This window comes from Sturnira hondurensis, unplaced genomic scaffold (assembly GCF_014824575.4).
Source record: "Sturnira hondurensis isolate 20B ecotype Veracruz unplaced genomic scaffold, ASM1482457v3 Scaffold0021143, whole genome shotgun sequence".
Classification (NCBI taxonomy): Eukaryota; Metazoa; Chordata; class Mammalia; order Chiroptera; family Phyllostomidae; genus Sturnira; species Sturnira hondurensis.
Window position 1 is genome coordinate 28,610,145 of NW_028093774.1, and position 16,782 is coordinate 28,626,926.

At 43.1% G+C, this 16,782-nt stretch overlaps 1 protein-coding gene across 5 annotated transcripts in view; it reads right to left on the reverse strand.

Moving 5' to 3' along the window:
• The window catches only part of SYNE2 (spectrin repeat containing nuclear envelope protein 2), a 296,623-nt gene that overhangs the window by 69,613 nt on the left and 210,228 nt on the right, over nt 1-16,782 (reverse strand). For 4 of the 5 annotated variants that reach the window (XM_037031147.1, XM_037031146.1, XM_037031144.1 and 1 more), the window contains 12 exons: nt 16,025-16,207; nt 14,827-14,955; nt 13,405-13,526; nt 13,123-13,264; nt 10,980-11,111; nt 9,549-9,701; nt 9,216-9,425; nt 8,098-8,199; nt 7,229-7,348; nt 6,871-7,071; nt 5,390-5,563; nt 3,959-4,090 (listed from right to left, as the gene is read on the reverse strand). In XM_037031147.1, coding sequence (XP_036887042.1) covers nt 3,959-4,090; nt 5,390-5,563; nt 6,871-7,071; nt 7,229-7,348; nt 8,098-8,199; nt 9,216-9,425; nt 9,549-9,701; nt 10,980-11,111; nt 13,123-13,264; nt 13,405-13,526; nt 14,827-14,955; nt 16,025-16,207 — 1,800 coding nt within the window. The remainder of the gene's footprint in view (nt 1-3,958; nt 4,091-5,389; nt 5,564-6,870; nt 7,072-7,228; nt 7,349-8,097; nt 8,200-9,215; nt 9,426-9,548; nt 9,702-10,979; nt 11,112-13,122; nt 13,265-13,404; nt 13,527-14,826; nt 14,956-16,024; nt 16,208-16,782) is intronic. The other variant, XM_037031145.1, reaches the window with a different exon arrangement.

Consider the following 16,782-nt stretch of genomic DNA (forward strand, 5'->3'; position numbering starts at 1 on the left):
GGCCCCCCAGCCCAGGATTCTAGTGCCAGGAAGATAAGTCCCCACAACTTCTGGCTGCAAAGCCAGCAGGGATTGAGTTGGTGGAAGCACTGCTGGAGTCCCACGCAGTTCCTCTGAGAGAATCCACTCACAGACTCACCTGCTCAGACACACTTCTGAGCTCCAGCACTAGCAAAGCAGCTTGAAAGGCACCAATGGTACACAGGGAGAAAATGAAGTGTCTGGCATCAAGGTGAGCAGAGTCCCTTTTCTAAGACCTCCCCCCACAGAGCCTGATTATTTCCCCCTCCTCCCCATATTATTTGGGGGAATAATCAGGTTTATATTAGTTCGGCTAATACTGACTGTCTAATATAACACGCTGGTGCTATACCTTAGGCTCCATCGGCCTGGCTGACTCTATTTGACCAGCCTTGGAGATCCCCAGAGACTCAGCCCCACCCAACTTACCCACCCACCTGAGCTGGTTTTCCATACGAATAATTGGTCTTGGCTAACACTTCAAACTTCCAAAATACTCTCAAACAAGCAACAGCTGGCCTCAGTGAACCCCAGGCCTGGCACTAGCAGCAGCCAGCCTACATTTACCACTTTGCTTCACCCGGAAATCTCCAAGCCCAGCACCAGTAACAGCCATCTCAGACTGCTTCATAGCTCAGGTGGGGTGGGCACAAGCAAAACACAGGCGGGGGCTGACCTTGACCAGCACCACCTGGGAAATCCCAGGGCCAGTGCACCCAGAGGATAGTTACATACCACATGAGAGCACCACTCCCATTACCCTGTATAGTTGATCCTCCAACAGAGAACAGAGGTTGGTGGTCACAGCCAATCTCTGCAGCTGACTGGCCTGGGTAACTCCCTCCTGTTCATCTGCCAAAAGTAACCAAGGCTCAACTACAAGAGGAGGGTGTACTGAGCCCACATGAAGAGTGCACCTTGAGTACCAAGCTTAAGTGATAGGGGAGGCTGTGCCACAGCACCCTATAAAACACCTACTACATTACGCCATGCTACCAAGACATGGAGTCAACGCAGCTCTACCTAAAACATAGAAACAAATACAGGGAGGCTAACAAAATGGGGAGACAAAGAAACATAGCCCAAATGAAAGAACAGATCAAAACTCCAGAAAAAGAGCTGAACAAAATGGAGATAAACAATCTATCAGATGCAGCATTCAAAACACTGGTATAAGGATGCTCAAGGAACTCAGTGAGGACCTCAGCAGCATAAAAAAGATCCAGTCAAAAACAAAGGATACATCAATTGAAATAAAGGACAGTTTACAGGGAAACAACAGTAGAGTGGATGAAGTCAAGGATCAAATCAATGATTTGGAACATAAGGAAGCAAAAAATAACCAATCAGAACAACAAGAAGAAAAAGGAATCCACAAAAACGAGGATGGTATAAGCAGCCTCTGGGGCAACCTCAAGCATTCCAACAATCGCATCACAGGGGTGCCAGAAGGGTAAGAGAAAGAGCAAGAAATTGGAAATCCGTTTGAAAAAAGCAATGAAAGAAAACTCCCCTAATTTGGTGAAGGAAATAGACATGCAAGTCCAGGAAGCACAGAGTCCCAAACAAGATGGATGCAAAGAGGCCCACTCCAAGACACATTATAATTAAAATGCCAAATGTTAGAGATAAAGAGAGAATCTCAAAAGGAGCAAGAGAAAAGTAGTTAGTTACCTACAGGGCAGTTCCCATAAGACTGTCAGCTGATTTCTCAAAACAAACTTTGCAGGCTAGATGGGACTGGCAAGAAATATTCAAAGTCATGAAAAGCAGGGACCTTTAGCCAAGATGTCTCTACCCAGTAAAGCTATCATTTAGAATTGAAGAGCAGATAAAGAGCAGACAGGGAAAAACTAAAGGAGTTCATCACTACCAAACCATTATTATATGAAATGTTAAAGGGACTCACTCAAGAAAAAGATCAGAACTATGAACAATAAAATGGCAAAATACTTATCTATCAACAACTGAATCTAAAAAACCTACTAAGCCAGCAAGAATAGAGACAAAATCATGGACATGCAGAGCATTCTGATGACTCCAGATGAGAGGGGAATTTAGGGGGATGGGAGAAGAAGTGAGGGGATTAAGAAGTACAAATAGTAGTTCCAGAATAGCCATGGGGATGTACAGTACAGTACAGTACAGGAAATGGAGTAGCCAAAGAACTTATAAGCATGACCCATGGACATGAACAATGGTGGTGGGTATCCCTGAGGAGTTGGGGGTGCTGGGTAGGAGGGGGGCAAAAAGGGCAAAATCAGGAGAACTGTAATAGCATAACAACAAAATATAATAAAAATATACTTAAAATTAAAAATTAATTACAATCAAAACAGAACTTTCGCTATTTTGCAATTAACTTAAACCTTTTTAAAACTTACCCAAAATCCTACTTCCACTGTCCTTCCCACCACTCCCATTTGGCACCCCCCACCTACTGCCCCAGCCTGCAGGCTAGAATAAAACGTCCAACATTACTTAAAAGAAAAATGGCTCTAATTTTCTAAGCCTTCAGTATGAGACACTCAATCTTCAGAGCATCTCTGAGGAGTTTTAAGTTCCCCATTTTATAAATGGACTCAGACTGCACTGGTCACTCAGCCCGCGAGGTCCTGAGCAAGCATTTGAACACAGGTTTGTGTGGACTCCAAAGGCTGTGCACCTGACACCTACGTTCCACATCCCACAGATGTCCACTGACCAAGATGCAAACTCCAACGTGATGCACAAGAATGAGGACAACCTTAAGAAGTAAGTGACATGGCTTTACAAGACACCTGACTTTTCATAGAATGGTGAATTAATTTCAATGTCTTACAATGATTTCATTTCCACAAACTCTCGGGTTACATTGTAAGGATATAGTCACTTTTGGGGAAATAATCAGGTTTATATTAGTTTGGCTAATACTGACTGTCTAACATAACGAGGTTTAAAATGGTATCTGTTTTCAACAGCATTCTCTCAGCTGTTCGGATGGTACCTTCTGTATCCCTAGGCTAACAATGCATTAAAATAGCAGCTTCCCAGAGGACTGAGATTTACCTTAGAGTCAGCCTCAATAAAATAAGATGGCAAAGACATCAACTGTGGCTTTCTAGGTATTCAGAGAACTACAGCTTTCCAGCCTCGGGAAAATGTTGCTTACAGGAGCCTGAATGCCTCTGAGCAGGGCCCTGCCAAGTACTTCATGCTTTCATTTTCCATCCAGTCTATTCAGGCGACAAACCTCCTTCCAACATTTTAAAGTTGGTATTTGACCACTACCTCTAGCCAAACAATTCAGATTCTTATTACTTACATTCTTGAGTTAAAACCTGAGAAGATTTAAAACTCATTTTTATCCTGGTCATATTCTTAATGCCACTCAAAAATCATTTCAAGGTTTTATCTTTTCTGTGGCATTGAAATCTGAAACACAGCAACTCTGAGAATATATTTTCCAAAAGTTACACATGAAGAGTTTTAAAGTTTGAAGTCTTCTTATGACACTTGTAGCGGATGCTAGGTTATGGTCTGGATCATAGGTTATGTCCAATCAGAGGTCTGCTGTAGCAACAGAACTCAATATATGTTTAGAAGCTCATGGTTTCCAAAGTTCTTTCCCTATGTGAGCGCATTTCCACAACCACTGACACCCACCTCTTTAGACAGGCAGAGGCAGCGTGGTCATCTGTGGTCTACAGATAAGTGACAGCCGGGACACAGACCACGGTCCTCGGCCCCAAGCTGCATGTGGCTATGCTGAGCTCTCATTCAAATCTACAGTGTCCCCGAATATGTCTGACAGTGATTTGTGTGATGAACAAATATTTCATCTGAATTCAAATCATTCACCTTCAAATTCAAACAATTAGTAAGTGCGCATGCGCGCGCACACACACACAGAGTGCTATTGACCATGTCTCTGACAGCTGCAATGGAAGCAAAATACCTGGTATAATGAAATTCTCTCCACTAATCTTTCCTCTGTCTCTTCCACCAAACTCACAGAGGGCAATGTGGATACAAGAACTTCCAGGTCCTTCTCAAGAGAGGCGTAGTTTTCATCAAATTCTTCCCATTTCTAGAGAATCAAGAGCATACAATCAATAGGAGCCCTCTTAATTAATTCCAGACAATGACAGAAACTAATCATAAAAATAAAAGTAGAACCTAAGATGGTACACAAAATTGAGGCGCAGATTCTAGGGGTTTCTGAGAGATACAACCCACTCTAGTAAGAGCTCAGTGTCTAATGGAAAGTCACTCTGCAGCCTTGGTAGGGAAGGTTTTTAAAAATCCAGCTGGCATTAGTGTTTTGTTTGTCTCACCAGGTTGAGTGGGGCAGAAATGATTAAGTTCAAGTGATGTGCTCAGCATACACCCCAGTGGAGGCTCCAGAGCCATAGAGGGCCTCTCTCTTAGTTGGAAAGGCAAAGGGCCAACTTTTAAAGCCTTTCTCCACAGAAGCTTCCATTCGGCTTCTTCCTCCCTCCCTGCTCCAATCCCCAGTCCCCGGAACATTACCCTGAGGTGCTTAGAGCGTAACCTCACTGTCTGAGGGGCTGGGCTTACACTTCACCAGGGGAGCAGCACTGGTCAGCCTCCGTCTTGCCTGCCCTGCTCTCTCCATCGCTACGGAAGCCCATCTCTAGGGTCCCAGCACTCTAGAGAGCCGACTTACAGACACTACATATCATCCACTGGAAAAACAACCACCTTCCTAATTCTCATATCTAATGAAACAGTGGGTCTCCAGGCTATTAGGGGCACTCGCTGGGGTCATGAAGTCTTGTTTCTGATACCATGAAATATTACTATAAATATCTGTTTGACGCACTAACTGAAAAACTTTAGTATTATGAAATAAGGCCATATCATATCACATTACAAAGTTGAATATCTCCTCACTTCTTGGTTATTTTCTTCACTGGCTAGTACCGACTGTGTTTAAAAAGTTAAAGGGGAAAATTGAAAATTGAGAAAAAGCTTTAGGCGAACTTAATTTTGTTCTTGGAATTGGGACAAGACAGTCATGAATGCACGACGGTGTCACAAAGAGCATCTGGGCCGGCCCTTTCGCGAAGAGCAGTTTCTGAACCGGACACTGCTCCACCCAGGTGATCCACTCAAGGTCTCACTGCACTTTCAATTTCCCTTGTTTGCACCACGCACACCTAGAAGGTAGAAAGGTGCGGTGCCACCCCTAACTGACACATAAGACACCTCAGCTAGTGCTTCACTCAGGGAGCAGGACCCTCATGACTATCTCCCATTTCATTTCTGCTTAAGGACATCTCGGTATTTGTTTTGGACACCTGGAGGGGGTGGTTGAATATCCAAAATTCTCTGCTTAAGCACAAAGTTGATGTAACCCAAATACCTGCAACAAACTCTGCAGCTTTACTCCACATTGGTGTGACCTTTCTTCTAGTAATTTAACCTCTTTTACTTGTTCTGCCCAAAATGTCTCTTTCTTTTGCAATAAAGAAGGGAGCATTTTGTTGGAGTAGGTTTGGATTAACAGCATGTCAGCAACAAGCTTCTGGAAGAAAAGCTATAAAGTAGAGATGGTTTTAATATTTATTTCTGCATTGTGAAAACCTTACAAACCATGTGACTTTAACTTCTTTACAGTTATAGTTGCTTTTTAAATCCAAAATCCCAGGGTAGCCACACAGAGTCAAACACAGGAGAAAACAAAAAAAACTGACTATGTAAACCTTAGTCTTTAAACACTAAGGACATTTTAACAAGTCATAAAGAAAAACCATCCTAACTAACATTTTCCATAAAACAGTCCATGTTAAAGAGCACACATTATTAATTAATTTCCATTTCCAGTGAAATCTTCCTAAATCAGTCATTCTAAGGGTTAAGAAACTTTACAAACAAAGGTAGATAATGATGTGGCTGATTAATTTCCAGACAATAAGTTGGATGGATAGATGTATTAACCTGAGAAGCCCACATATTCAATAGCCGGGGGCTCCTAAACCCTAACCATTGACTTCCGCTCAATCAAATGGCTAACTAAAGGAAATTTGTTTATGGGATCTTTTAGAGCCCTGGCACATAAAAGCTCCCAGAATGCACTTCAAGAATCCCCTTTAAAGGGGAGCGCTTTCCTTCACACAGTCTTCTCCATTTACACCATTTACTCTTCACTTGTTTGGCGGAACCTCAATGTGAATCCCTTCTCTGATTCCTTGTAAACACACATGGAAGGTTTATAAAGCGGCTAGTCTGGGGCCCACCAATTGCTATTACTTTCTCCTCTTCCCCTCCACTCTGTATACATATTTACCTTCAAGTTTCTTAGATGAAGGTCTACTTAACAAAGACCTTGACTTAAGCTTGTTGAAGGTAGGAACCATGTCTTACTTGGTTTTCATTATTGGTACTTAAATCACTGCATGTCTTTTGCTGGTAATTGTGAAGTTTTGTTTAATGAAATGAATGAAAAATTAAAGAGTTCATTACACTAGATATACCTTTATATAAATAGATATTTCTTTTGATCTGAGTTCTCAGGAAGCCTTTTCTAACCTCCTGAATTCAGTTTCCCCATTAAATGCTCTCAAAGCATGTATCCCAATTTTAACTTTAAATCTGTCTGGATGATTCCTTGATAAATATCTTCTCAATCAACCGAAAGCTCCGCAAATGTAAGGAACTAGGTCTGCTTTCATTCCCCATCACATTCTTTGGAAGCATTCCTGGTACACATTCAGCATTCTAATAGATGCTTATTAAAAGAATGAATAAATGATACAGAGTTAACCAAGGAAGAAAACGGATGCTCCCTGTTCACACCCAGAGAAACTTCGACTGTGAACCCAGGACCCAGCCCATGGGCCTTACCTTGTGATTTTGTATTTGAGCCTGTAAGGCGACTTTACTTTTGGTTTGCTGTAAGTGGTCACGGGCAAGCTTTTCCTTTCCGATAGTCACCAGCTCCTCCAGGCCTCGGGACAAAGCATCCTGCTGGCTCTCGGTGACGAACGGGCTGCTGAGCTCCAAGTACCTGGCTCTCAGGATGCCCCACATGCTGTCCAGCACGTCCTGAAAGGAAAGAGCAGGGTGCCAAGCAGTTCCATCCAGCCAGGAAGGTAATCCAAATGAAGAGCAAATCTGAACTCCACGGTGGGGGGAAAAAGTCTTACTCCTTGGAAAAAAATCACAAGTACTCACTGCTCGAGTGTTTTCTGCTGAGACATACCTCTAATTTGTAGACCTCCTGGCGTAAAGGATAAGGTAAACGAAGCCTCTGGCCTTCGGCTCCAAGCTTTGCGACTCGGACCTCGGAGCTCTGCAGGTCCGCTGTACAGGCATCTGCTTTCTGAAGAGGCAGTGCACAAACGTAAAAAACGGCACATAAGCTAGAGAAGCGTACGTATTCACTTAAAAGTTAAACAGCAAGGGAAAACGGAAGTCCTACTCCCACCCCTGCCACTTGCAGCTCTCCCCAAAGATCCCCAGTTGGCAGTTTTTTCCTAATGCGTTTTGACAGATGCACGGTTTGCCACTGGTAGGCCGCTCACTGTCTGTAAGAGTCCACTCTTAATGGACTTGTGGGCCATTTAGCTTTTAATCCAAGCAGTGCTGCCTGGTCCATCCTCAAATATCCACATACACACTTATTTCTGTGCACTCATTCCCTTCAGATGAATGCGTTCCCGCGCGGGGAGCAGTGTCTGAACGGAGCAGGGCCTCGATTAATACTTGCTGAATAAACAAATGCAATGAAACTGCTTTGGGACGGAAGAGCATTTATGCTGAAAATCTGGATGCAGTCCAACCCAATGGTCCCCCAGCAGCACTCCTACTAAGGGGGTGAGGCTGCATTTCCCGACACGGCACAAACTTAACATTTTGTCCAGGTGACAGGTGACAAAAGTCTTTTGTTGTGTTGATTTGCACTTCACACTGTACTACTTAAGAGATGTTTCTGAAGCTGAAAGGAAACATTTTCATTTTTATTAATTTACTTAGGCCTCGCCTTTGCTCACAAAGGGAAGTGGTTCAGAAGATCAGCCTAACCACAAGATTCCCAGGTTAGGTCAGTCTGAATTATTTTGACTCTATTACCTGAAGCTGCTCATCAATACTCTGGCCACTAATTTCATTCAAAGACTGCTGTAAAGATGTTTTGTTCTTAATAAGTTGATCATATAACCGCTTTATTTCATTCTGTATAAAAAGATAAATGACAGAAACAGTGAGAATTTATTTCATTTAGGGCTTCGATATCTTGTTTTAATAATTTTATTTATTTATTAGAGGGAGGGGAGGGGAAAGACAGGAGAGAAATACCAATGTATGGTTGCCTCTTGTGTGTCCCCTGCTGGGTACTGGCCTGCAACCCAGGCATGTGCCCTGACTGGGAATCGAACCGCGATCATGTGGTTCACAGGCCCGCACTCAATCCACTGAGCTACACCAGCCAGGGCTCAATATCTTTTTTAAGAAAAATTTTGTCTAATTTTTGTGCTATCAGAAATTTCAAACATGTACCAAAACAGAGAAACCCCTGCATTGCCATGGTCCAGCTTTAACAATTGCTGACTTGTGCCTGCTTGTCTCTTGTCTGCACTCTCTGGAGTTTTCTTGATGGCACGTAACCTCCCTTCCCTCCAATTAAATTGTGCAGCAAATCCCAGATATCATAGTACATCCTCAGAATACATTTCAGTATGTATCAGACTCAGGTTTGATTTTATGGGCAAGACTACTTCATAAGTCGTGTTGTGTTTCATTTTTTTTTTCATTAGACAATTTTAGTAGCTTCCTAACTAGTCTACCTGCCTCAAGTCTCTCCTGCAGGTCACCTTAGACAATTGCCAGGTGAGTCTCCCTGAAACATACACAAACTGGCATTTCTTTGCCCAAAAAGTTTCATGGCTCCCTCTTACCTAGAAATCCTCCCATAGGACATTCATTGAGTGGCTGAATGCGATACAGGAAAGAAACAGTACTTTAGCTCAAGATAACGCATGCGTACCCAAGATTTTGGAATGGTCCTGGTTTTGGAATGGTCTCCAACCATAAGCAGCACAACTAAAAGACCTGCACAGAAAGAAAGCCTCATCGCTTTCCTTAGCAATTCCTATCCATGAACCCCAGATTGAATAGAAGTTAACAGAAATTAGGGGTCCAAGCAAGAACCTAAAACATTGCGAACAGAGGCGGAGCACCCAGACCCGCACCTGGTAACTGCGGTTATAGTCGAGGCCAGCTTTCAGGGACTTGCTTCTGGACGCAGCAGCAGCCTGTGTGTGCTCCAGGTAAACCTGGAGGTTATCAAAACATTCAGGGAACAAGCTGGCGGTCCTGCCAGGCCTAGTCATGGCATTCAAAAGATCGTTCTTCTTGTCACTCATAGCTAAGTAAAGTTTTTTCAGCTCAAGAGCCAGTGTCTGCAAAGTAGACAGACAGGGAGAGAATGAATGAGCTCTCAGCCTCAGAGGCTTCAGCTCTGGCCTAAACAGTGGGCTGACTGCGGAAATGGCCAGCACGTGGGCTTGCTGGAGGTTCCCTACCTCGAAGTACGCCTGCTGGGCACACACATCCCCCGGGGAGAGCCCCGGTGTCTGCAGCATCTCCTCTACGTGGCCAAGGCACCGACTGAGGGGCAGAAACAGTTCAAATAACTTTTGATCCAAATGTACGTCTGTTTCTTCTGTTGTGTTTTCCTGAGTCAAGAGAAAAGAAAAAAAAAATTGTTAGGATTCCTTGCCTTCCTCTGCCCACACTCCCCCTGGTTTCTGTTATAGTTTATAGTGTTATACTTCTTTTTTAAAACAATCAGTCATTTCCAAACACATTGAGTTTAAGCAAGTCACTGTCAGGCAGAGAGCTGACTACTGAATGGTGTACTAAGAGGTGAATCACAGATGAAGGACCTGGTTACTGTGGCCATCGGTAGAGGTGTGGTCCCAGAAAAAACCTCACCACTCCTCTGCCCCCTGCTCCCACCTCCCACGTTGTAGTGGAGGAGGACGGGGGCTAGAGAAACCAAGTGTGCCTGGAGAAGGGAAGGAAGGCGAGGAGGTTGACGGGGCTGATCAAAGAGGTAAAAGATCTCAGAGATAAGGGTGGAACCGCACGGCGACGACCATCAACGGCACTGTACCGCACATTCGAAAGTAGGTCGGAAAGTAGATCCAGAAAGTTCTCATCACAAGGAAAACAATCTGCAACTATGTTTGGCGAGGGATGTTAATTAGTCTTATTGGAGTCGGCCCTTCCCAATATATGCGAGTATTGAATCATTGTGTCAAACACCTAAAACGGATGCCATGCCCTATGTCAATTACATCTGAAATTTTAAAAAGACAGGGGCAGGCTGTGAAGCAAGGGGGCGTTAGGAGTGTCGTTTGTGGGCCGATTATAACAATCAAAGCCTCCCCTGGATGCAGAACTCCACGGGGGTCCTGGAGAATTTAAAAGCCTCAGGGCCACTTGAGCACAAGCCGTTGGAACCACCTTTTTCTCTGTCCACGATCATCTTGAATTCTTGACCAATTATAAGGGATTCTGGAACACGCTAAAGCTAGTAATCACCCCAATGTGGGCTGATTCCCACTTGCTCTGATGGATACCTGACGTTACCCAGCACACGTCCCGGCATAAAGCCTACTCAAGGCTGGAAACCTCGCTGACCCTCCTCCTCTCCCTCCTCACCCTTTCAGTCCCAGAGCCCCACTGCAGACAGGGCCAGTCAGTCGTGGTCCTCGTCCCTGTCAACCCTGGACTCAGGTTCAGAAGCCTCTGCACTTGGTGGTCTAGACAACCACTACTGAATTTATCCAAGTTGGCAAGAAAGAGAAATTCTATTTGCAGTTCTAAGACCCATTCCATCATGCGTTCAATTATTTGTCTGTAAAGAAAATTATGACCAATGTACACTAGGACTTCTCCCTTTTTTGTTGTGGTTGCAGTGAGGAAAACGCACAACGCACAGCTGCTACCTGAGTGTGAAGGTGATTTGCTTCTAGACGCAGGTCTTCAAGTTGGCTGGTGTAAGTTTCCAGTTCTTCAGCTGTTGGGTACCCAAAGTTATGCACACTCACACGAAGCAGACTGCTCACATCTGTGGCAACCTATTTTTAAAAGAGAAAACATTATTAGAGATTATTTGAAATTTTGCCGGTATTAATGCAAAACAGCAAAAAAGCCGTAAGCATTAGCATGCTGTCTTCAAAGTTAACTTCTTGGTTTATAAGAAAAAAGTAATTCAATTTTAAATATTTTGGACAGCAGGAAAAGTCATGACAGCCTTTACTTAAAACGCTTAAAGATCCATTTACATGGCAAAACAAGGGGGAGAACATAATCTGAAAAACAGAGTAAAATCACCAAACTTCCAATTTACTAGCAATGCTGTCCATATCACCAGGTTAGCAGTTTCTCTCCCACTTACTAGTAAACTCCTGGTACACAGACAATGCTTAAGATAAAATACAGCCACTCCAGGGACAGATCTGCATCTTGACTTTGTTACTGGAAAGCCAAATAAATTCTGAAAATGAGCCAGGACTTCAGAAGACAGAATGACTCCGAGATCACTTCTTTCTTGGAAACTGAGCTAAAAAGCCACAGGGTGGGGGGACGGGTAGCTCTGTTTGGGGAAAGGACTGTGGGTGGTGTCTACTCTTGGAGAGAGACGATGCACACACCAGAGCGAGGGTAACTGAGACTAAACCATACAAAGGAGTTTGATTCAAGTGCAAATGGTCCAATAAGGTCCTCTGCAGAACAGAAGAGGGCTGAAACGTTCCTGGGTGACTGGGGAACTGGGAAATGTTTGTTAACCTTTGCCTGGGGAGTTTGAATGCAATGTTGAAGGCAGAAGCTTGACTGCTGTGAGCAGGATAACGTTGCAGCTCACGAGCTCCCATTTAGACAGAAATCCAGCGGTGGCTGGCACGGGATGAATAAGGCCAGTAACGGCAACACTAAAGTGGGCTGGTGGGAGGGACAACTGACAGGCATGATAGGCATAGGGGCTAACATGCTGCAGATTCCACACAATCTGTTGATGAATGACACTCATACAGCAGTGTATCATTTTTCAAACTATTTTGTTCATACATTATGCACTCATTTTGTAGATGTAAGAAACGTCCAAACCTGTAGAGAATTTTTGTGAGATTATTTGAGCCAAACTGACAACTGCGAGAAAGCAAAACCTCACCAGACTGAGAAAGTGTTCTGGAGAACGGCAGCTTCACAGCTTACCTCATACATCAGAATCAAAGGAGGCGCTATAAGGGGGGTGGTTAATGAAAGTCGCTGCTGGTAGCTTAGTGGGGAGGGAGAAAACAAAGTGGGGAACTCTCTGGGACTGAAAAAACAGTAAAACAGAGTCACATACTTCTTTTCACACTGAAGGACACAGGATAGTTAACAATTAACGTGTACAGCACATAGAAATGGTGTGCAAGGAACAAGACAACAGTGAGGGGCTCTGTGTTGTGGTCTGTGAGTGCTGCCTGAGGGGTCTGGAAAAGGAGACTGACATTCCAAAGGGAAGTTATCTTAGATGCACCAAGACGACAGGCTCACTTAAGGTAAAGACTGACCTCTGTCGAGGAAGCTATAGGCCTAGGACTCTACTCCCTGCCACGATCCGCTTTTACTTTTGAAATTTTTATCTCCAGACCTTCTTACATAGTAATTTTCAGTCTGAGTTTGCAAGGCCTGTCATGTTGGCCTCCTCAGAGCTTGTCAGGTTTAGTATGTGACCTCTCTTTCGTCCACGCTTTACTCATTCAACATACAGCAACTGAGATTTTATAGTGTTCTAAAGTGCTGTGCCAGGCATTCCAATATGAACCAGGCGGACACAATCTTTTTCTCCGACCATATCATGGGCAATACGGACAATAAACAGGCGCCCACACAGTAGGAGCTATGCTCAGGGAATCCCAGGGTGCCAGAGAAGCACAAAGGGGCAGGAGCACGTAAGGAAGGCCTATTTCCAGGAAAAGGTCAGCCCACTGAAAAACCCACTTGGCATTTTTGCTTTCTGAAAATAAATTGCTCCAGAATGCAGAACACACATGTGTATTCAGTGAATGCTTGTTGGGCTTCCAGAGGCAACTCACTGACCTGAGGCTCCACCAGCTGAGGGAGAGGTAGCCTTACTCTCGACGAGAGCTCGTGATGTAAATATTGCCACTTATCCCCATTTCGGCCCTGGCTTGCCAAGCCCGAGTCTGGAGCATCGTTTCCAGGGCTAGATGCCTCGCTGCTTTCAAGGAAAAACAAAAGGTGCAAAGAATAAGCCACATACAAAAATTTTATTACCTTCAAACAATGTTTTGTAAGAAACACTCTTAATTCTCCCAACCAACAAGCTACTGGATGTCCAGCTCTTTAAAAATATTTTACCTCATCGATGATTTCTGAGTTGTATCTTTATCATGATGGCAATGCTCAGGCCACACTTTCTTAGCATTAAACTCTATGAATTTGATGAAATCTTTCTGTTCCATGGGTGTCAACTCCCGGACCTATGATCGAATAAGATTGAAATGGTCCAATCAATCAAGGTTTTCATTGACTACCCAAGGGTTTCTTCTGTTGAGATAATCTGATTTTGAACTACTTCCTAAATCATATTTACTATTTCTCTTTTTGGTTTGCTTGTTCTAATTAATATTTATGTTTCAAAAATCTATTTAAAATATTTCACACAAGTGAATATCCAGAAGGTATATTCCAGAAGGTATCCAGCCATGTAATATGAAAAATAGAGACATTTATTGAAGAAGACAGAGATCCTGGTAACATGACACACAGGACAATGACGCCTCAGTCCCCTTCAAAGTTAAAACCTTTTGAGAAAACTGGGTCATTGGTAGTGGTTTGAATCAAGTCATTAGCAACTGCAGCATGATGTTCCTTCCATTCTGGTAGCAAAAGCCATGGAAAAAATTTTGCCATGACATTTCTCATGCCTAGATCCTGCATAAAAATCTTGGACACAGTAGTTTTTGAAATTCCCAGATCAGCTTCTAGTTTTCTCACTGTCAGTTGCTGATGTTTGTTGATTGCAGCCCATACATGTTCAACGTTCTCAGATGTTCTGCTTGTTGCAGGCCTTCCAGAATGTGGATCACTTTCAACAGATTGTTGACCATCTTTGAAATATTTGTGTCACGCTTTTATTTACACTGCACTCATTGCAGCATCACTGAAAGCCATCAGAATAGTTTCCATGGAAGAACGTTCAAGCTTAACACAGGCAAAAAGTTGATGCAGACTTATTGCTCTACTTGCTCACTCAGTTGGAATGCAACAGCCACACAGTACACACACTCGTTCAATGGTGTCTACTGCCCCCACTGACTATTGTTCAGAAATGCACATTCCAATCCACTCTCCCGGGCTGCCTGCTTACACTGATGTCCCACGAACTGTTCTCATATTAACAATGGCTGGACTTTTTCTGGACACACCTTTGTGTATGTGTGTGTGCGCCACACATGGCAAAAGCACACGAACACATTCTGAAGTAGGGAAAGAGGTGTTGCAGTGACACAGGTGAAGTTCACCTGAAGATAACACACTTTGTTTGATACATGATGCAAGTTAGTGAAGTAGCAAAGTTAGAGTGTCCCTAGCTGTGGCACACAAGAGCCACGCAGGTGCCACAGCGAGCGCTCAAACGCAGAGTTGCGGCTTGCACAGCAATGCCACATGGCACACGGCCCCTTCGGTGGTAGAGAAAACACTCCACTTGAGCATTCAGTTCAAGGGAAGTTCCATGCATGATTTTTCATCCTTATGGCTGTTAAGGGTTCACATTACCTGCTGCTGCTGTGAATCTTTTTGTCTGCTGAACGGCAGCCTTTCCATTATAACAGACTCAAATTCAGAAAGGTTATCTGGTTGGAGAACTTTCTGGTGCTCTGCAGGCTGCTTCAGAATGGCAGAATGCTGCAAAACATTTTATGATGGTAGGCTACTTATTTCAAAAGATGACCTACTTTATTTCAATTCTAATAATGAGACTAGATATTTTATGTTACAGGAAGTAAGTAAAATATTTACCCTATTTAAATATTTTACAGGAAGTAAATAAATGCATTTTGTTATTTACTCTAATTATACAATGTAATTTAGTGTACTGATTTCATAACAACTTCAAAAACCACTACATTTGATGAAGAGGTCTCTTTATCATTTCCTCAACTTACTTCATCCAATCAATCACTAAAAGCCAGGAAGTTTTTTTTTTCTGTAAAAACAGAGTAAAAAAATCGAAGAGAAATAGTATTATGCTTATAAATTAAAATATCCCTTATGCGTACAATATAGGTAGAATTTTTTTTAAAAAAGGAATACATTAATGTGAAAGGGGAACCATATGTCTCAGCTCATCTTATTTCTGTGAATATAAGTCCTCCAGGTAAGAGCAACCATCTCGTAAGTATGGAGGTATATATAAATATATACATATGTATTTCCTATGTTTAGCAAGAGCCTACTCATAAGATATACATTTGCATGTATAAACACAGAATGCTTTTACATCTCAAGAACACTTTAACTATATGGTACTATGATTAGTACATGTAAATATTTGTAAACAAATAACAAAAGTACCCTGGAAACAGGGTTTGTGTTTCTGATATCAAATCTTAATCCTATCTACATAGGCTTCATTTTCCAGTCCGTTGGATCCACAAAACCCTTTTAAACCCCTTCTTTTATAAAGAAGGCTTACACCAGACCTCATTGCCATGAGATCAACCCAATCAGACCAGCCCAGATGAAGCCAATGCCATCAGCAGTAACAAGCTAAATAGGAAAATCATGCAGCAAAAGTGAAACCAGTAACAGAAGGCCGTGCCGCTACCCTTCACAGCGGGAGGAGGCGCGGTGCTTTCTCACTTAGTGCAATTCATCCGTAGCTGCCTCATCGCCTCCACCACCCGAGTTCCTTCCCAATGGGTCTACCTTAAACGTATATACACATACATGTCTCTACACAGCCATTTCTTACCTGGTCCTCACTGTATTTCTCCTGAAGCATCAGCTGGACTTTTTCCAAATTGCACTTCACAGTTTTTAGTTTCAAGGCAAGTGCTTCAGCCTCCTGCTGAATGGCTCCGCTATCTCCCAAACCCTGATCTCTGCAGTTCTCTAGCAGGGAGGCAACCTTGTGCTCAATCTCTGTTAGCATAGCCTAGGAAATAAAACCATTTAATTATTCATAGTTTGGGTCTTAAATGAGTATTGTATCCCAATGTAAGTTAGATTCACTTTCTCTACCTACACGTCTGTAAGAAGTCCTAGAAACAGAGGTTGGAAGGGACCTTGGGGGGCAAAAAAACCTTTCACATAATTCCTACGCTTATCAACAGGGGTGCAACCAAACCAACCCCAAATTGCATCTGTCACTCTCAAAGATAAGTGATTCTACAATCACCTTAGAAAATGTAGCTGAATGTATCCAGCATAGCACAGTGGTTAAGAATACAGACACTGGAACTAGACTATCTGGGTTCGGATCCCAGCCCTGCTACTTGGTGGGTAAACAAAGGCACCTTACTTTGCATGACTAGAGTGTGCTTCTAGTCATCTGCAAAATGGGGATAATTACAAAACTTGCCTCCTAGGCTCACTTTGACAAGTTAGAGTTATGTACTTTGGCCAGTGCTTGATATATATATTTTGTGCCAACTATTATTTTCTTCCACCATCCTGACCTTTTTCTGTTGCAAGTATTGAGGAGTAACTTACAGGAAGAATTCCACTCAG